Source organism: Schistocerca nitens, chromosome 8 (genome assembly GCF_023898315.1).
Source record: "Schistocerca nitens isolate TAMUIC-IGC-003100 chromosome 8, iqSchNite1.1, whole genome shotgun sequence".
Taxonomy (NCBI): Eukaryota; Metazoa; Arthropoda; class Insecta; order Orthoptera; family Acrididae; genus Schistocerca; species Schistocerca nitens.
In genome coordinates, this window is record NC_064621.1 from 420,812,509 (window position 1) to 420,834,165 (window position 21,657).

Sequence of the window (21,657 nt, forward strand, 5' to 3'; positions counted from 1 at the left end):
TACCATCAACAAAAGGGGTTTCTGGGGATCGAATGGCGTAAGGCAAGTATTTGAAAGTAACGCCGATTTCAACTGGCGAAAGGCGCGTTCGCATTCCGTCGTCCAGACGAACGGAACACCTTTACGGCGTAAACGATGAAGCGGAGCTGAAATGGAAGAAGCATTGCGCACATATTTATGGTAGTAATTGATTTTTCCCAGCACACTCTGTAGCTGCTTCAAATTCTGCGGCGAAGGCAAGTCCTGTATGGCACGGAGGTGCTCTGGACTCGGATGTATACCTTGGGCATTGATGACATGCCCCAGGTAGGGTAAGTCCCGAGCAAAAAAAACACATTTGTCCTTCCTCAAGCGAAGACCATTCTGACGCAATACCTGAAATAATGTTCGGAGATTTTGCAAATGTTCTGCTTCTGTCTGTCCTGAGATCACAATATCGTCCAGATAGTTCGCAGCAGTAGGGACCGACGCACAAATAGTTTGTAAATATTGCTGAAACAAAGCAGGGGCGGATGCACACCCGAATGGCAGTCTTTTGAAGCGATACAAGCCAAGATGCGTATTTACCACTAAGACGCGCTGGGATTCTTCGTCCACAGGTATCTGCAAGTACGCATCTGCTAGGTCCAATTTTGAAAAATATTTTCCCGGGCACAGTTTGTCAAAAAGATCTTCCGGGCGGGGCAAAGGAAAAGTAGCAGTCACAAGTTGAGGATTCACAGTTGCCTTGAAGTCCACACAAAGTCTCAGTTTTCCGGAAGGTTTTGGCAAAATTACTAAGGGTGAGGCCCAGAGAGAAGCCTGCACACGTTCAATTACACCTTGAGATTCTAATTCGTGCAATGTTCTTGCGACCTCATCACGCAATGCGTGGGGAACAGTGCGCGCTCTGAAAAATTTCGGTTGCGCGTTGTCTTTCAGTTCCAAATGCGCTTCATAGTTCTTAGCGCAACCAAGGCCCGGTGCAAAAATGTCTGCAAATTCTTCACAAAGACTAGAAACACTGGCGGAAGGCACAGTCGGATTCACTGATAGGACCTGATTTACTATAGACAAATTAAACAATTGAAACAAATCTAAACCAAACAAGCTCACTGCAGTAGAAGAACGAAGAACGTAAAATGATACAAGTTTTGTTTGTCCCTTGTATGTGGCAAGAAGGCTGCACTGGCCTAACACAGGGATCTGTTGTCCTGAGTAACTAGTTAACTCAACATTTGCGGCACGCAATGGCGGTGCGCCCAGCTGTTTGTACGTGTCGGGATTGAGCAATGAAACTGCAGCTCCGGTATCGAGCTGGAATGGTATCACTTTGCCTGCAAAGTCTAAGTCCACAAAAAGTTTATTGTCCTGTTGACGACAAGAGCGACTGTCACGTGCATTTTGAACTGATACAGGTACAGAAGCACTTGCGACTTTACGGGATTTCCGGCGACGTCGACGCACACGTTTTGTGGGACGAACACAGTCACTGTTAGCTAAAGTGTCACTGGACGGGTGGGAATGAACTACATGAATGTCCATGGGTGAAGGTCCACGAGCCTGATTGTCCTGGGTTTGATTCCGGCGCGAAGCAAAGGGCCTGGAATTATTGAAATTGTCTGATCTAATCTTTTTCTGGCAAACACTTTGTACATGTCCTTTCTTTTGACAGTAAAAGCAAATAGCTTGGCGTGACGGGCAATTTTCACGCGAATGTCTAGTTGCACACCGCGGGCATGATTTCACTGCATTGGCTTGCTTACGCGGCGCACGTGTTTGCAAGATAGGCTGCCGCTGCTGTGCGGACGGGCGCGAGGGCCGCCTAGCGTCCCGGGCAGCGCGGCCGGCGGGCCGGTTAATGTGACACACTGCTGGCGAAGTTTCAAAAGATGCCTGAGCACAGTCAAGTGAGTCTTGCCTATCCAATATGTCTATCACTTGTTGAAGGGAGGGATTTACTAGTTTCAAAATCTGTTCCCTTATGCGAACATCAGAAACGTTCTGTGCTATTGCATCACGCACCATAGTATCTGAATATGGGAGGCCACATTCACAGGCAAACGCACAGTCTCTAGTAAGTCCTTGCAAAGTTGCTACCCACTCCCTATTAGTCTGACCGGCCGTACGTTTTGTACGAAAGAACGTATATCGTTTTGCAACTACATTTACTGTTTCTTTGAAATAGGCATCTAAAGCAGACAAAATTTCTTCGTAGGACAGAGTTGCTACGTCGCGTCGGGGAAACAATTTCACTATCACACGGTAGGTAGACACACCGACAAAAGAAAGCAAAAACGGCTGCCGCTCTTTACCTTGAATTCTGTAGGCTGCGAGATGAAAGTTGAACTGGCTGGCCCACTCAGTCCAGGTTTCGCACTCTGCCTCAAAGGGCCTAAATGGCGGTGCGACAGCGTTGTGTGACTGCGGTAGCGATGAAGCGGCGGCTGCCGCATCGGATTGCAGCGCACGTTGACCCTGGACGAGCTGTCCTAGGGCTTCCAATAACGCCTGCGTCTGCTGATTCTGCAAGCGAAAAAATTCGGACAGTACATCTGGAGAATGTGGCGAAGCCATGACACAAACGAATTAATACAAACTCTTTTACTCGTCGCCAAATAATGTTGTGTCTAGACCATACAGCCTAGACACAATGAGGTAGCTAGGTGCACGCTAAACTTACGCAGACGGGCGTGAAGTCTGAAACAGGATACTGGATGAAAACTATAAAGAAAAGAAGGGAGCTTCTTTTATACTTAACTTTAATGAATCCTTGGAATACATCTCTCTTGAATATTCGTTAGCTATAAGCACTGATACAAATGGCGCCTTGCTAGGTAGTAGCTATGGACTAGCTGAAGGCTATTCAATCTGTCTCTCGGCAAATGAGAGGAAAGCTTCGTACGTCTGGTCGCAAGCTATGTCGTCCGTACAACTGGGACGAGGTCATGTCCGTGTCTTGTGACCTGCCATGTGGTGGCGCTAGGTTTGCGATTACACAGTGGCGACACGCGGGTCCGACATGTACTACAGGACCGCGGCCGATTTAAGTTACCACCTAGCAAGTGTGGTGTCTAGCGGTGACACCACAGTGATCACGACCGTTTTTTGCTACATTAACAAAGTTCCAGTCTCCCAGATTCAGTAAATTTCCAGTATATGACGGAGGTCTGAAGTATCTTACTATGGGTGCACTAATTATAATCCGCACAAAAAGTAACCGATTCCAAACCAGTTTTGTGTGTTTCTTGTCATTCAACAAGATACGTCATGCAAAGGAGTACAGATCGTTTCGTCACGTGTTCATTTAGCAAGCGAGAGTGAATGACGTGCAGCTGTTGTTGTTGTTGTTCCGGTATCCACTCCAAATATTGTTGTTGTTATTGTACTGTACAAGTTTCTTCATATCTAGATAACTGCTACAAGCTGCATTCATTTGAACCTAGATCTTCATAATTTTTAGTCCACACTCTTACCTTCATTATGAAACTAGCTGAGGTACAGTGCTGCAGGAAAAATACTGTCAAGGAATCACTCATTTCATTCACATTGTGCCATAAAGTTCTTTATTTCTCACTACGATTCACTACATACTCATTAGCTATCCGATCTATTCATCTTATCCTTCACAATTCTCCTTACACATTTCAAAAGGCTCTGTTCTTTTCTTACTGAACGGCCTATCGTCCACATTCCCTTCCGTATTGGACTACACTCTGTACAAATACACTCAGAAAAAACTTCCTAATACTTTCACAGACGTTCGAGTTTTACAAATTTATCAGCAACTACCGACCAGTCCCGACTTCGCACGAGTACACTTTTAAGTACCCACGGTCAGACGCAAAACACTTGTAATTACTAAATTACTTGCCCAAAACGTTTTGGATAAAACTGTTATTATCTAAATGCACGAAGCGGCGATCATATTTAATTTGATAAAGGTTCGTTTTTTGTTACCATTATAACTCATTTAAGGTGAAATTTTTCATCGTGTGTCTTGGAAACTAATCTGTTTGTTACTGTGCCTTTGTCTTAATAGATATAACGGAGTGTCCTCGACTTTTCTATAGCTCTGGCAACAATTGCTCCACATCATTTTTCGTATAACTAGAACTATTTCATAGCAAAGGTCAGGAAAACTTGCAAGAGCCACAACTTAGTGGACAAACATAATTATAGTTCAGCGAATTTGCGTGAAATATTTACAAATGAAATAGACAAACATTCCTCATGTATCAATGTATTAGTGAAACCCATATCTAAATGCCTACACTAGCTCCAGTGATTATTCTGTACGTACACAGAGAAAAACTCCGGGCAGGACGTTATAATAAGCGTATATATTCGTTCACGTTTCGCTGCTGTCTTGAGTTGTGGCGGCTGTGTACTGCTTTTCCCATCAGACATGGCCACCTGTGTAACTGACCAGCTCGTAGCTCTCATCATTGCTCCAAGATGTCACTCGACATGGCAGCTAATTAAGGAACTGATAACAGTACATACATTGCACACAAATCGTTGCTTAGTGGTAATACGTTACGTCCACAAACATTCCTCCTGAACGAGTATATCTAACAGTGGGAGCCGCATCAGAATCCCTTCAGTAGTTCCTGAGAGTATTTAAGACATACAGGCAGAAACTGCGGCAGAGTATTTCAATTTTCGTGCTATTGTCAGTCTAAATTTTATGCAGGGTGATTTTTTCCACCGTGTACAAGCTCTAGTGATTGATCAATGAGAGGATAAATGCGCTGGCCGGATTGGCCGAGCTGTTCTAGGCGCTTCAGTCCGGAACCCCGTGACTGCTACGGTCGCAGGTTCGAATCCTGCCTCGGGCATGGATGTGTGTGATGTCAATAGGTTACTTAGGTTCCAGTAGTTCTAAGTTCTAGGGAAATGTGACCTCAGATGTTTAGTCCCATAGTACTCAGAGCCATTTGAACCATTTTTTAAACAAATACTAGAGTACATTTATTCAAACATACTTTGTTCAGAGACCGCCGTCTAATAAGCGCTGTACCATGCAGCCACAGTTACACTGTGTATGGTTTTCTCCTAGAGGATGGTACTGCTCCTAATACGTCAGGCCTTAGCGGCCTCTTCTATCATGGCAACTGGTAATGTTGTGTCCAATTCACTTCTCTTGCTGACTCATCTTGTAGTGGATGTGGTACAGCGTTGTAAGCAATGATTCTGTATTCGATCAAGAGCTTGTCGACATTATGTTTACTTGCGGAAAGGCAAATGGCAACGGGTGGCGGGCAGAAAGGTTGTATTAGGAGACCTACCCCGTCGACAACAACCACGGCATTCAATGGTTGCAACAGTGTTTCGCCGTTTGTCCGAGACAGGGTCGTTTTAGGAAGCATGAAATCATGAAGGACGTACCTGAACTATTCGGACTCTAGATTTGGAGGAAGATTCATTAACAGCGTGAAAGGCTACCGCCGTGTCAATACCAGGCAGTTGGCCCGCCAGTACAGGCTAAGCCAGACGACCGTGCGGAACATTTTCAATTGTTACTATCCTTTTCATCAACAGCGTGCGCAGGGCTTACTGGCGACCGACTTTCCACATCAGGAGCAGTTTTTCCACTAGTCTCTTCACCAGACAACCACCATTCTGGGATTTATGTCAACCAGCTTGTTCGTCGATGAGGCCATCTTTATGCGGAGTGCTATCTTCAGCTTTCATTAGAGTCATATGTGGGATAGTATGCAGAACGCCCATTGTATGGTGACAGGGAATCATCAGCATCCGTGCAGCAGTAATGTGAAGGTCGACATGATTGGCGACCGTATTTTGGGACCTATCTTCCTTCCACGTCGCCTAACAGACCGGAACTATGGGCGTTTCTTGCGGGTGACTTTGCTTCCCCTGCTGGAAGAAGGGTTATGTGGCTGCTACATGATGGTTCTCCAGCTCACTTTGACGTTAACGCCCGGACGCATCTTCTCTGGTCGATGGATCAGACGAGGGGGTCCAGTTGCATGGCCTGCTCGTTCACCGGATCCCAGTCAGTGAGATTTCTGGTTATGTGGCCATCTTAAAAGTGTAAGCAGAGCACATTCCAGATGTGGAGACACTGGAGCAGCGCATTCATGCTGCCTCTGGCACAGCTCGAATGCAACCTGGCCGATTTTACGTGTGAGACAGAACATGCTACGGCGCGTAAACGCATGCGTTGAGTCACATTTGCAACACATACAGTAACGGTGGCTTCACGGTACAGCGAGAATTAGACCGCAGTCTCTGTAACAATGTATGATTGAATAAATGGTCTCGAGCATGGAAACCGTGCATTTACGGAAATAAGTTCATCAGACTTTTTCTGTTCGGCTTCCTGACATCGGTCAATCCCTAGAGTTTGTATGCGGTGGAAAAATCACCGTGTATAATCTCTGCTTCGGTCGTCGACAGTCTGCCAAAATGGAAACCACTCTTAGAGTCTCATTTCCTAATCTATTTTCCTTAAAATAACTTGTTTTAATTCAACTACACTTCATAACCCTCATTTTGCTATTTTCCATATTCACCTTGTAATCTCTTCAAGACGTTGTCCATTCCGTTTCAGTGTCATCTTCAAAATAAAGTTTTTACTTCTTCCCCCTAAAATATAATTCCCTTTCCAAATCTCTGCTTGGATTCTTTTTCTGCTTGTTCAATGAATATTAAGCGGGGTTACTCTACAGCCATGTCTCCTCATTGCTATAAAAAAATAGAAATAGTTTTAAAGTTAGTAATTCAACCCAGATTCAACATCTCTTGCTGACACGTTACCTCCGTCCACAGGCGCAGTACGCGTACGCCACGGTGGAGCAGGGCGACCTGCGAGGCAGCGTGGAGCAGACGGTGCTGGGGACGACGTACCACAGGTACCTCGCCATCCCGTTCGCCGAGCCACCGCTAGGGGAGCTGCGGTTCGTGGTGAGTATATCAACGTCTCTCCTGTAGCCGGCCTCCAGTTGAGCCCCGTCCGTAGACATTACAATGGGTCGATGGCACTTGTTTCACTGCCTGACTGTTCAGACTGTATCACCTCCGTTTTTTATCTCGACCTGATCTGATCGATTAGCAGCCCAATATTTATTATTAACATGACCGTGAACCTAATGGGGCTGGTAATCTGAATTGACTGCTACGGAAGTTGTTACTTTCCAGTTCGTTCTGATCAATACTATAATACTGAATGTCTGGTAATAAGGAACACCAACACAGTTTTACTAATTACGAACTTATATTCCTCTCAAAACACAAAAAAGAGACAGCTACTGCCTTCGTCATACATACCAAATTACGGCTAATCTCAGCACAGGCTTTCTTCATTTTCCATTATCGTTACACGCTAATCCATCACTGCATCCAACACTGCAATCCAAGGTTAGGCCGGCGCGGTAGACGCGAAACTAGACATCGTCACTAGTAACGTCACTGATCACTTTCATAATGATAGTTCATCACTTTCCAGTATTAATTTATTATTTAGGGGTCTAACCACGGCGATGGTGACACCCTTCTCGGTTAAAGACCCTGTATTTCAATAACGGCCTCCACACACACACCATTCCCGCCAACCACTCTGGCGCAACTCGACACTCGATCTCTCAACACGTCACAATCGATTGTTCGCCCTATTGACCTGTGCCGAGTGCAAAGTTATAGTAAGGGCCTACAGACCCCTTACAAGACCATCACATGGAGTGCCCCTCACATCTCTATAAATATCTTCATCGACTCGCTCAAATCGTCAAGCGTTCATCAAATATTTACCCGATTGCTAATATCCGATACGAGTATTTCCGTATTTTTCGGTAATAGAAGCCACGTGACACTAAGCTAAAATCATGTACGGCAACGGTCCCAAAACTGAGCATTATAGCGACCAAGATCTTGAAGGGGAGGGTTGTTTTATCACTTTACTGGGTACTGGGGGCAGGGAGGGCGGGGGGAGGTGACGGAAAGATAAGGGTTTCAGTGAGAGTGGATACGTTGCAAAGAGAAAGGGGCGCGGATAAGACGGTGGGAAGCAGGCGTTTTGTGTTACCTTTCACGGATGTACATGTAGTTACTTACGGAGAGAAATATATGAAAACTCAGTTCCCTAAATATTGGTACGACAATACAAGACAGTTTTTAATACGTTCTCACTGAGCGTACTCTAGCTGACTAACCATACGCTCTGGTATTCTTTATTGTTGCGTTTTTTTTTCTTGTGGTGGCCGGGATACTGTCGCATCCAGCAGATAAATGATTACGGTTGACATCGACCGACTTGACATCTGGAAATGGAGTCACGGCAAATGGGCAAGTGAAAACATGAGAAGTTCAAATGGTTCAAATGGCTCTGAGCACTATGGGACTTAACTTCAATGGTCATCAGTACCCTAGAACTTGGAACTACTTAAACCTAACTAACCTAAGGACAGCACACAACACCCAGCCATCACGAGGCAGAGAAAATCTCTGACCCCGCCGGGAATCGAACCCGGGAACCCGGGCGTGGGAAGCGAGAACGCTACCGAACGACCACGAGATGCGGGCAACATGAGAAGTACTCGAGCAGTTATACTTCGAGCGGATGTTGTTTGATGTGCGTGGTGTAACGGGTATAAGAGCATATATTTTTATATGTGGCACCTTGATCTGAACACACATCAGTGTATTGATTCTTTTTTTCTCTCCGACGAACAATCTTCCAACAAACGCTTCGCAAACTTCACGACCTGTCGTGCACTGCATGGCCCTAACTGGCCCTAACTGAACGAAACCTGGCACTATAGACTAACCGTTTTGCATCCACATGTCCACACTTCAACACGTGACCTGCTTCCTGGGGAAAAGTAGGTGTTAGTAGCTTGTTCTTGCCACATGTATTTGAAGGTAATACCCAACTTAAAAACATAATACTCGTAATAGCCATTACTATTAGTCAGCAAATGACTTAAATATGCCCGCATCTTGTGGTCGTGCGGTAGCGTTCTCGCTTCCCACGCCCGGGTTCCCGGGTTCGATTCCCGGCGGGGTCAGGGATTTTCTCTGCCTCGTGATGGCTGGGTGTTGTGTGCTGTCCTTAGGTTAGTTAGGTTTAAGTAGTTCTAAGTTCTAGGGGACTGATGACCATAGATGTTAAGTCCCATAGTGCTCAGAGCCATTTGAACCATTTTGAACTTAAATATGGTTATAATGTTGGTCAGTACATCGTCTTCAGCCACCAATAGAAAAATTTGCACTTCTATCAGTTACACCCTGAAGAAAGATTAATCAAATGACGTGAATTGCAGACTATTTCTCATTGACTTGATGTAAATTTACGCAACCAGATGTCACCCACACAGTTTGCGTGAATACCTAACATTAATATCGATACCGGCACGCCAAATAATTTATAGGCAACATGAACAAACAATGGTTTCAGTGGAATAAACGACTTTAGTTTCCGCATTACGTCACTGTAAATAGTAAAGACATACGAATGAACGACTTCAGTTCCCGAATTACATCAATGTAAATAGCAAAGACATACATGGGCATGTTCTATCGTTTGAAGATTAATAAAGTAAATCAGCGGACGTTGCCTTTTACTGTCGGCAATAATTATTAAATTTGTTTGGTAATTACTTACAACCACGTCGCGTGTGGTAGGCACTAGGTATCACTTGTTGCCAGGTATGTTCTGTTTGAAACTTTCCGTTCGAAAGATCCGACTGTCTTCATATCGAATGAACTCTAGTTTTTCAAGAAACTGAGGGCGAACTTACAAGACAAATTGAATACCATTGATTAAAATCATATTCGACCAGGAGTTGCTTTATGAATGACACCATAAATACTTCAAAAGATTACATATGAAGATGATTACAGATAAAGTTTTATACGTATTAAAACTTTAACTTACAAGCCTACCGCAATGTCATAATGTATTCTGTGTTGCTATCAGTACTGATACACCAAGTCGGAAGAGCGCAGTATCAGAACAAACCCCGATAAGGGAGTTTCCAAATCCACATGGAATTTTTCACACCTTTAGCAGCCACCGAGTGTTGGAACTGGAACCGCTATAGCAACGTTTGCGTTCTGGTGCGTTGTGGCAATATTCAGTGCAGCACTGAGAAAATCTTCTGTGTCTACTCAGTGATACAAAACGCTCCCTTTAGACACATATTTTCTCAAAATCGTTGAGAAGGGGAAGTACGGCCAGTGATCGAATTAATACCTCAATGTGGATTCATTCCTTAGCGTACATACACTATGTAATCAAAAGTATCCGGAGACCTTGATGGAAATGACCTACAAGTTCTTGGCCCCCCAATCGGTAATGCTTGAATTGAATATCGTGTTGGCCCACCCTTAGACTTGATGACAGCTTCCCCCTCGCAGACATACATTCAATCAGGCGCTGGAAGGTTTCTTGAGGAATGGCACTTAGGAGAGGTATCGATGTCGGTCAGTGAGGCCAAAGTTGTTCTACAGGATTCAGGTTAGGACTCAGTGCAGGCCAGTGCATTACAGGGATGTTATTGTCATATAAACACTCCGCTGCAGGCCGTGCATTATGAACAGGTGCTCGATCGTGTTGGAAGATGCAATCGTCAAACCGAATTGCTCTTCGCCAGTGGGAAACAAGAAGGTGCTTAAAACAGAAATGTAGCCCTATGCTGGAATAGAGCCACGCAGAACAATAAGGGGTGCAAGCCTTCTCCAAGAAAAATACAACCACGCCATGACACCACCGTCTCCGAATTTTACTGTTGGCACTACACACGCTGGCATATGACGTTCACCGGGCATTCGCCATACCCACACCCAGCCATCGGATCGCCACATTGTGTATCGTGATTCGTCACTCCACACAACTTTTTTCCACTGTTCAATCGTGCATTGTTTACGCTCTTTACACCACGCGAGGCGTCGTTTGGCATTTACCGGCGCCATGTGTGGCTTATGAGCAGTCGCTCGACCATGAAATCCTAGTTTTCTCACCTCCCGCTTAACTGTCATAGTACTTTAAGTGGATCCTGATGCAGTTTGGAATTCCTGTGTGATGGTCTGGATAGACGTCTGCCCATTACACATTACGACCGTCTTCATTTGTCGGCGGTCTCAGTCAGTCAACAGACGATGTCGACCTGTACGCTTTTGTGCTGTACGTGTTCCTTCACGTTTCCACTTCACTACCACTTCGGAAATAGTGGACCTAGGGATGTTTGAGAGTGTAGAAATCTCGCTTACAGACATATGACACAAGTAACACCCAATCACCTGACTACGTTCGTAGTCCGTGAGTTCCGCGGAGCACCCCATCCTACTCTTTCACAATGTCTAATGACTACTTAGGTCGCTGATATAGAGTACCTGGCAGTAGGTGGCAGCACAATGCACCTAATAGGTAAAACGTACGTTTTGCGGGTGTTCGGATACTTTTGATCACATAGTGTATACACAACAATCACTGTGTTTGGTTTGTGAGAATGCACTATCAAAGGAACCTTCCAGACTAAGTGCTCCATTTTCATTTTCCGAAGTTTCAATTAAGACAGCATTTATGGTTAGAAATAGTCATTATTTCCAAGAAAAGTCTCTTCACCATCAGATCTGAATTATTATTGCATCTACAAGATACAATTTGTCCGCCCCTCGTGGTCTCGCGGTAGCGTTCTCGCTTCCCGAGCACGGGGTCCCGGGTTCGATTCACGGCGGGGTCACGGATTTTTCCTGCCTCGAGATGACTGGGTGTTGTTGTGTCGTCTTCATCATCTTCATTCATGCCCATTACGGTCGGAGGAAGGCAACGGCAAACCACCTCCATTAGGACCTTGCCTAGTAAGGCGGTGCGGGTCTCCCGCATCGTTCCCCTACGCTCTGTAAAGAAGCATGGGACTCCATTTCCATTTATTTAAGATACAATTGTGTAAAGATTCATGGCAATAAAATATCTCTTTGTCAGTCTCACAAAGATATCGTGTTGAAAAATGCCAAAAATATACAAAAACATGCACTGTCTTTCGTTTTTTTTAAAAAAAAAGCTTGGGGGGGGGGGGATGCTGTGGAGGTTTGATGGACAGGTTTCTGGCGACGATTCCTGGGCAGCAACTGACTCACAATTACTTGTAAAGGATGGAGGACTACTGCTGTAGGCTACCCAAAAGTATGAGTAAATGGTTGAATGACTTCCAGTTTGATATAGTAGTCAGCTAGTATCTGAGAATGGAAACTGCTACACAAAGAGAAAAAGAAATCTTGATAATTTGCTAACAAATGGGGGTGTGGTGCGGAGGAATTGCAGAAGAAGAGCAACGCTTGACGAGAGTAGTTGTCTCAAATGAATGTAGGTTGCAACAGCTATGGAGAGTTGAAGAGGCTAGCATGGGATAGACTGGTGAGGAGAGCTGCAACAAACCACACTGAAGGCCACAACGACAGCACTCCTACCCATGCTCAGAAAAAGTGATGTTCAACTCATTCTTCTTACAGGTCAAGAGACATGTTGTGGATGTCGCCTGACATTCATTAAGTTCCCTATTTTATTGTAGTACAGTATATGAAGTGCCTTTCCAAAACCTATAAGCCTAAAATGAATTTCCAAGTATTTAATCCTAAGTAACGAGCCTAGTCGTACCTAATAAATTCTATCGGTGACCACACTGGTCACCATTTCGAGCAGAGATGGAAATAATAGCCAGCACAGGAAATAACAAGAGAAGAAACGTCTATGACCTGACGTATAGTAGGACTGTACGTGCCATTTCACATCAATAAAACTCTCCGATGCATCCTCAAAGCAAACAACCCCAGCTTAACGATACCTGTCTTAGAAATTTCGCACTGCAGGTATAGTGGGTTACTCTGTTGTGGGTCGCATCCTGATGAAACAAAGCACTTTGAAAGCTTCGAGCGCTGTGGTTTCGATTCTCGATGTGTACCGGTCCACCGGTTCTACACCACCAAAATCAAATTCAGGTTGTGCCTCCCACCATCTCCCAGGTGGCGCTAGCTGTGTGCACCACCAATTCCACAGCGCCGCCTCGTGGGTTTTCGCGACGTGAAAACTGTGCCGTTCTCGTCCATGACGGACACTCCCACTATCCCGTCATGGCATACTAATTCATCATTTACCGTGCGAGCTAGAACAAAGCATTGCCTGTTACAGAGATCCCGGCCCCCTGTTGCCTGGGAGGGCGTACGGGACGCCCTGGAGGAGGCGCCGCTGTGCCTGCAGCCGGACAAGGGTTCCGAGGACTGCCTCTACCTCAACGTCTTCGTGCCGGAGGAGGCGGCGGCGGCTGCCAACGCCTCTGGGGAGCTGCTGCCCGTGCTCGCCTGGATACCAGGCGGCGCCTACGAACACGGAGGAGCCTCGCTGGCCTCCTTTGGGCCAGACTTCTTCCTCGACCGCGGCATCATCCTCGTCACCATGAACTACAGAGTCGCAGCTCTGGGTGGGTATATACGTGTTCTCGTGGTGTTCAACCCTTCCTCACGTTACTCTGCTGTCCATGAAAATTGGAACAGCCTGAAGGACAGCAAGTAACAAATGGTCCAAATTCTGAGCGCTATGGGACTTAACTTCTGGGGCCATCAGTCCCCTATAACTTAAAACTACTTAAACCTAACTAACCTAAGGACATCACACACATCCATGCCCGACTCAGGATTTGAACCTGCGACCGTAGTGATCACGCGGTTCCAGACTGTTTCACCTAGAACCGCTCAGCCACTCCAGCAGGCCAGTAAGTAACAAAATACCTATATAGTACACTAGTATGAATAAATGATTGACTTTGTATGTTCTTTGGGAGGCATGCAGGGTGCGTAATTTAATAGTGAGTTGCTACACTAGATAGATACAGTGGCTCCAACGTGGAAGGGTGTCGAGTCGAACTGAACTTGCATTACAGATTCGAGAATCTTCACCGCGCTGTTTCGATTCATTGTCAGAACATCAACCTTAGGAGCTGGCGAGTGATGAAGTGCCAGTCTCTACGCAATACACAACGACATGCTTTCGATGGGTAGCATCTGGAGAAGGTGTTCGTGAGAGCAACAGTCGAACAGCTCTGCGTAGAGTTATATCACAGCCAAGCGGTATTGCATTATTATGCTTAAATATAGTGTCACAGTGATTTGCAACATAAGGGCACATCTACCGGCCTCACTACACTGTAAACACCTGTCAAACGAGCCAAAGATGATCGTATTATGTACCCAGCTGTAATGATGACGATGAATGTAAATTTGGCAACGTTCGTTCTCTTTGGAAGCTCCTAAATTGGATACCTCCATCGTGATGTTGTATGCGAATTCTGGAGTCATCTGAAAAAGAGTACGTGTTGTTGACACTCCTGCGTCCGGTTACGTCGCGCCTCCCTCCATCAGCTGCCATGTCGGAATAAGCCGCAGCCTTGATTGCCGCACTGAATGTTTGTCGTTCTCCAGATGTCGTTAGACCCATTAGGTTGATGTCAGAGCGCCCCAGATATCAGAATCTAGCTTCAGTGGCAAAAGGCATGACAAAAAGTGTTATTGTAAAAATTCCGGTTTCGCACATTTCAAAGATAAATCTAACAAAATATTACTTCTTTTTCCATGCTTGTCTGGAAATGACAGATACAATCCGAGAAGATTGTGCGTATAAGGGACTCACTGAAAGTAACTTTACTTCACACACAATTATTTCCGTCGGTGCTTGGTGGAACAGCATTATGGTAAATGAAATGCACTGTATTGCATATGTACTACCGCACTAATTTATTAGATTTTCGGCTTACAAGGCCATCATCACAAGTTACAATGTATCTAAACAACATTAGAAAAGAAGCTAATAATCTAAAATGACGCACAACCGTATAGTAAGAGTCATCTTTGACAGTTTGGTGTGGCTCGAAGACTTCTTAAGTAATGAAACACAGTACGTTGTCCTCGATGGTGAGTGTTCATAGGAGGTGAGGGTGTCATCTGGAGTGCCACAGGGAAGTGTGGTAGGTCCGCTGTTGTTTTCTATCTATATAAAAGATCTTTTGGATAGAGTGGATAGCAATGTGCGACTGTTTGCTGATGATGCTGTGGTGTCCGGGAAGGTGTCGTTGAGTGACTGTAGGACGATACAAGATGACTCGGACAGGATTTGTGATTGGTGTGAAGAAAGGCAGCTAACTCTAAATATAGATAAATGTAAATTAATGCAGATGAATAGGAAAAAGAATCCTGTAATGTTTGAATACTCCATTAGTAGTGTATCCCTTGACACAGTCACGTCGATTAAATATTTGGGCGTAACATTGCAGAGCGATATGAAGTGTGACAAGCATGTAATGGCAGTTGTGGGGAAGGCGGATAGTCGTCTTCGGTTCATTGGTAGAATTTTGGGAAGATGTGGTTCATCTGTAGAGGAGACAGCTTATAAAACACTAATACGACCTATTCTTGAGTACTGCTCGAGCGTTTGGGATCCGTATCAGGTCGGATTGAGGGAGGACATAGAAGCAATTCAGAGGCGGGCTGCTACATTTGTTACTGGTAGGTTTGATCATCACGCGAGTGTTACGGAAATGCTTCAGGAACTCGGGTGGGAGTCTCTGGAGGAAAGGAGGCGTTCTTTTCGTGAATCGCTACTGAGGAAATTTAGAGAACCAGCATTTGAGGCTGACTGCAGTACAATTTTACTGCCGCCAACTTATATTTCGCGGAAAGACCACAAAGATAAGATAAGAGAGATTAGGGCTCGTACAGAGGCATATAGGCAGCCATTTTTCCCTCGTTCTGTTTGGAAATAGAACAGGGAGAGAAGATGCTAGTTGTGGTATGAGGTACTCTCCGCCACGCACCGTATGGTGGATTGCGGAGTATGTATGTAGATGTAGTAATATAATTTATAAAAGTAAAAAGTAGCACAATAAATCCACATAAGGGGACCAAACAGTTAAAATGATATAAAATCAGATAATAAACGGCTTCAGTTGTAAAGTATTCACTTGTTCAGTCACGACCGGTTTCAGGTTACTATAACCTAATCTTCGGGTGAAACAAAACCGAAGAGGCACGTGGCCGCTGCACACTGGACGCGTATCATCGTTTTTGTTCACCGGAAGATGGTCTTAAAATTGCCAGAAACAGTTTGAGAATGAACAAATCAATCCTTTATAACTGGAGCGGTTTATGACATGATTCAACGATGCTCAGTTGCGAATATCTCGTCAACCAAATATTACAAACACTATACTCGAAAACTGTGCCTATAACAGATATCACTAATAAATAAACACAATAAAATAAGATTAATAGCTCACAGGACTACTTTAAGAGATATTAAATGTGGAAAGTGATAGAGAAATCAATTACAAGAAAGAATCAATAAAACATCCGAATATATGTAATACTTCGGCTACCACAATAAAATAAAAATAAATGATCACATACAGGAAAATGGAGGAATATGAAGCAGCAGACAGTGTGGAAAGTACTAGAAAATAGACAGGATTATGTGACATTTTGAAAATTCTTAACCGGAAGATAGTGACAGTATTGTAGTATAATACAATGAGTCCTCCACGACCAAGATTGCAGGTAAAAATCTACGTGTTGGTGTAGAGCTGGCTGAAACTTAAGCACACTTTCTGCTTCCAGGTTTCCTGAGCCTGGAGGATGAGCTGATCCCTGGCAACGCAGGCCTCAAGGACCAGCAGATGGCGCTGCAGTGGGTGCAGCGCAACATCGCTTCCTTCGGCGGCGACCCCGCCAAGGTCTCCATTGGGGGAGAGAGTGCGGGAGGCTGTTCCAGTTCGCACCACTTCATCACGCCCAAGTCCGCTGGTAGGTCCATGTATACTCGTACAACAGCCAACGGTGCCTGCCAAATGTTTGTCCACTCTCACAGTGTAGCACTGCAAATTGCTTATAAATCTATACTCATTTATTTAGGTTTGAAGCTCCTTTTGTTCTTTTTCCATGCCCGGCGATTTAAAATTGGGTTGTTTTGAAAATCAGCCTGATGCAAACACAATTTGTTTATTTTTTTGTATTTAGCTACACGTGTTTCGACACCTTTGTGTCATCTTCTGTATGTCAAATTTTTATTTCTGTAAAGTACAATACGAAATTTATAATAATTTAAATATTGTAGGCCTAAAAATTACAATATGTGCAATTTGCTTTGTTTTGCTTAGACGCTCACCTTAAAATTACATCGCAAAATGAACTGTATTGTTATACCCCGGTATATATATGTGTGTGTGTGCGAGCACGCGCGCGCACGAGAGAGAGTGTGTGTGTGTGTGTGTGTGCATTATAACACTCAAACAGCCTCAACATAAAAAAGACCTGTTTTGTCATTCCTTCCCAACCGCTTATTCCAGCTCTCTCTCTCTCCCTCCCTCCCCCCCCCTCTCTCTCTCTCTCTCTCTTATTCCACACGTACACACACACACACACACACACACACACACACACACACACACACATACAAACAAATTACATACATTCAGCTCTCTCCCAGCAGCCACACCACACCAGTTCTGACGAAACATTCAAAATTATCTCCTAAACAAAGACAAGGCCACCGATCAACAAGTGAGCAGTGGCAAAAACATAACACTTTTCACTGAGAACGGAGTCAGAAATGTGTGCTCAGGTCACGTTTTACCACATTCTGTGTAAGTGCATGTGAAGTGAACCAGTGAGCAAAAATTGTGTGAAGAAGAATTGTGTGGCGACAGTACGATGAATAGCCATTGATCGAGACACCAACCAAACATGCAACGGGACGAAAAATGTAAGTACAGAAACGCACATAACCTCTGTCCATGAAACAATTCTTGATAGAAACGCATTAATTTTCTTCGTAGCTAGTTTGCAGATGACACTCTGTCAGAAGAGCGACAAAAAAGAACACACAAAACTGTCGTATAATAATGCATTTCAATTAGCGATGTAATTTTAAAGTGAGCGTCTAAAGAAAACAAAGCAATTTTCTCATAATGTAATTCTTAGGCCTACAACAGTTACATTATTATAAATGTCATATTTTACTTTACAAAAATTAAAAAAACTGACCCACAGAAGATGACATACGGGTGCCAAAACATGTGTGAGTAAATACAAAAGTAAACAAATTGTGTTTGAATAAGGCTGATTTTGAAAAGAACCCAATTTTATAAATCACTAATCGATTATTTGTCAGGTTCCCTTCCGACTGCACTCTACGACCTTGAAGATGTGTGGACATGTAGCTTATTCACCTATGAGTCTCGTACAGGAAAAATCATGAAAAGTCAAAATTCTTCTATGACCTAAGGCTTTCAAAGCGCGTCACATATCTGTGTGGCAAGTCACATAACGTTTTAGGTATGGCTTGAAGTTTTGACAAGTGTCCTAACGTATTGAGAAACATGCCACGCCCCTCTTATGTGCACAACATATACTCTAACACGTGGGAACCCACTGAATACTGTGTGATGGATCTTGTTGTTAGCCCCTTTCCTTCGTGTTCTCATTGTGAGCAGAACGTGCTGAAGACAAGGGCTACCATTACTCCTCCGTTGGCGCTGTATGTCTTACCTTGCAATGATGTTGCTGTGATAAACGCAGTGGATAATTTAGACTGGATTACTATCTTGAAACATGGTACTTGATGGATAAGGCCGTGGCCTAAGTGTAGCGTCTTTGGCTAGTAATGAAAATTAATAGGTTGAGTGGTACATCCCATCAACTGATTCCAAATAAAAATCAACAGCAATGGCGGCCGAATACTATCTGTGGAAGGAGTCACACTCGTTCTGACAAAAGTCTGTTGGCAGTAGGAATAATAAAAATCGTTAGGGATGGAGCACAAGCTCGTGTTAAGGAAGGATGAGGAAGGAAATCCGTCACGCCCTTTCAAAGGAGTCTTCTCGGAATTTGCCTTAAGTGATTTAGGAAAATCACGGAAAACCAAAAATTGCATGATTGGAAAGGGGATTTAACCACCGTCCTCGAGAATACTAGTTCAGTGTGCTAACCATAAGAGAGAGGAAAGGCTAATTGAGTTCTGCAATAAATTTGAGCTACTAATAGTGAATATAGTGTTCGAATATCCTAAGAGGAGGAGGTATACTTGGAAAAGACGTAGAAAAGAAGGGAAGATTCCAGCTATATTCCAAAATGGTGACACAAAAATTCGTAAATCAAGTATTGAATAGTAAGGCGTACCCAGAAGCAAAGGTAGACATAGATCAAAGTTTAATAATAATAAAGAGTAGATTGAAGTTTAAGGGAATGGTCACAATTCACAATTTAATATAGATGAAGAGTAGATAGACGTTCAAGAGGATAGTCTCGGAAATCCAATGCGGAAAGAAACAGGTTACTGAAAGAGGAATGATGAGGTACGTTTGAAGTTTTCGAAAGCTGTAGATACTTCGACAGTGAATATCACAGTAGATAGTTCACTTGGAAAAGAATGGATTTCTGTACAAACGGCTGTCACACAAGTTGAAAAGACAACCATAGGTACAACCAAGCAAACTGCAAATAAACCATGGGTAGCTCGAGAAATACTTCAATTCATAGGCTAAAGAAGAAGGTATAAAAATGTTCAGAGAAAGTCAGGAATACAACAATACATACTGATGAGCCGAAACATTATGACCATCAGCTTAATATATTGTTTGCCCGCGTTTAGAACAAAATACATAAATTATTCGGCGTGTCACGGATCCGAAAGCTTTTTGGTAGGTTTGTGGAGGTATGTGGCATTCGATGTCTACGCACAATTCATGTAATTCGCGGCAATAAGGGGCCGCTGACTTGCGTACGCGGTGAGGGCTCAAGATAGCAACCGATGGGTTCTATAGGATTTACATCAGATGAATTTGGTCGCCAGGACGTCAGCTATAACGCTCCTCAAGCCACTGTAGCAGGGTGTAGCAGTGTTCTTCTCCTGAAAGATGACATTGCCGTCGGGGAGGACATCTAGCATGAAGGGATGCAGGTGGTTTCCAGTTGTCAGCGTGTCTTCGATTACTACCACAGGTCCCATGCAAGTGCAGGAGAATGTCTCCCGTAGCATAATACTGCTCCCACCAGCCTGCACCCGTGGCGCGCTGCTTATTTCGAGTCGTCGTTCACCTCTACGACGGCGCTTGTGGAGACGACCGTCGACGTAATGTAGCAAAAATGTGATTCACCCAGAGAGCCGACATGATTTCATTGATTGACAGTTGATTCTCGATGGTCCCATGTCATATGCAATCGTAATTGATGATGTTGTTGGGTTAACAAGAGAACACGTAGAGATAGTCTGCTGCAGAGCTCAATGTTCAACAACCTACGATGAATGGTGTGCTCTGAAACACTTGTGCGTGAACCATTATTGTGCTCTTTCGGACAGAGATGCCAGAGGTCACCATGTACCGCAGATTACAGACAAGTATCCGAATCCCAGATTCTGTGAAGAGGCGTCGACGTCCAACCACTTAGCTCTTAGTGGTAGTTTCATTGTCATTCCACATCTTTCTGTAGATGCTCAAGGCAAGCATGTGAACATTCGGCCCGCTTCGTTGTTTTCGAGATACCCGTTCACACTATCTGCGTAGTAATAATCTGCCCTTTGTCCAAGTCGCTTATCTCAATGGTTTTCTCCATCTGCAGCCTATTCTTCGCTAGGGTGATGCCCCGTCCGGGTTTGCTCAGCGTACATACTTTTGTTACCGCGTCACGTGTCCGCAACACTACCATCAAACATCGCGATGGACAGTGGTCGTTATAAGTGTAAATCACTTCATAATGAAACAAGCAATACGTGCTGGGCAGCTAGTGATGGAGGAAAATTATGTTGTTGTGGTCTTCAGTCATGAGACTGGTTTGATGCAGCTATCCAAGCTACTCTATCCTGTGCAAGCTTCTTCTTCTCCCAGTACGTACTGCAGTCTACATCCTTCTTAATACGCTTAGTGTATTCATCTCTTGGTCTCCCTCTTGGAGTTTTACCCTCCACGCTGCCCTCCAATGCTAAATTTTGGATCCCTTCATGCCTCAGAACATGTCCTACCAACCGGTCCCTTCTTCTTGTCAAGTTGCGCCACAAACTCTTCTCCCCAATTCTATTCAACACCTCCTCGTTAGTTATGTGATCTACCCACCTAATCTTCAGCGTTCTTCTGTAGCACCACAATTCGAAAGCTTCTATTCTCCTCTTGTCCAAACTGTTTATCGTCCATGTTTCACTTCCATACATGGCTACACTCCATACAAATACTTTCAGAAACGACTTCCTGACACTTAAATCTATACTCGATGTTAACAAATTTCTCTTCTTCAGAAACACTTTCCTTGCCATTGCCAGCCTACATTTTATATCTTCCCTACTTCGACAATCATCAATTATTTTGCTCCCAAAATACCAAAACTCCTTTACTACTTTAAGTGTCTCATTATACAGACTGAATAACATCGGGGAGAGGCTACAGCCCTGTCTCACTCCCTTGCCAACCACTGCTTCTCTTGCATGCCCCTTGACTCTTATAACTGTACAAATTGTAAATAGCCTTTCGCTCCCTGTATTTTACCCCTGCCACCGTCAGAATTTGAAAGAGACTATTCCAGTCAACATTGTCAAAAGCTTTCTCTAAGTCTACAAATGCTAAAAACGTAGGTTTTCCTTTTGTTAATCCAGCTTCTAAGATAAGTCATAGTGTCAGTATTGCC

The 21,657-nt window shown here is 44.2% G+C and overlaps 1 protein-coding gene across 1 annotated transcript in view; it reads left to right on the forward strand.

The window, feature by feature from the left end:
* Positions 1-21,657, forward strand: part of LOC126198809 (venom carboxylesterase-6-like) — an 89,181-nt gene that overhangs the window by 17,333 nt on the left and 50,191 nt on the right. Inside the window, exons 2-4 of the mRNA XM_049935379.1 lie at positions 6,775-6,909; positions 13,130-13,418; positions 16,603-16,788. Coding sequence (XP_049791336.1) covers positions 6,775-6,909; positions 13,130-13,418; positions 16,603-16,788 — 610 coding nt within the window. The remainder of the gene's footprint in view (positions 1-6,774; positions 6,910-13,129; positions 13,419-16,602; positions 16,789-21,657) is intronic.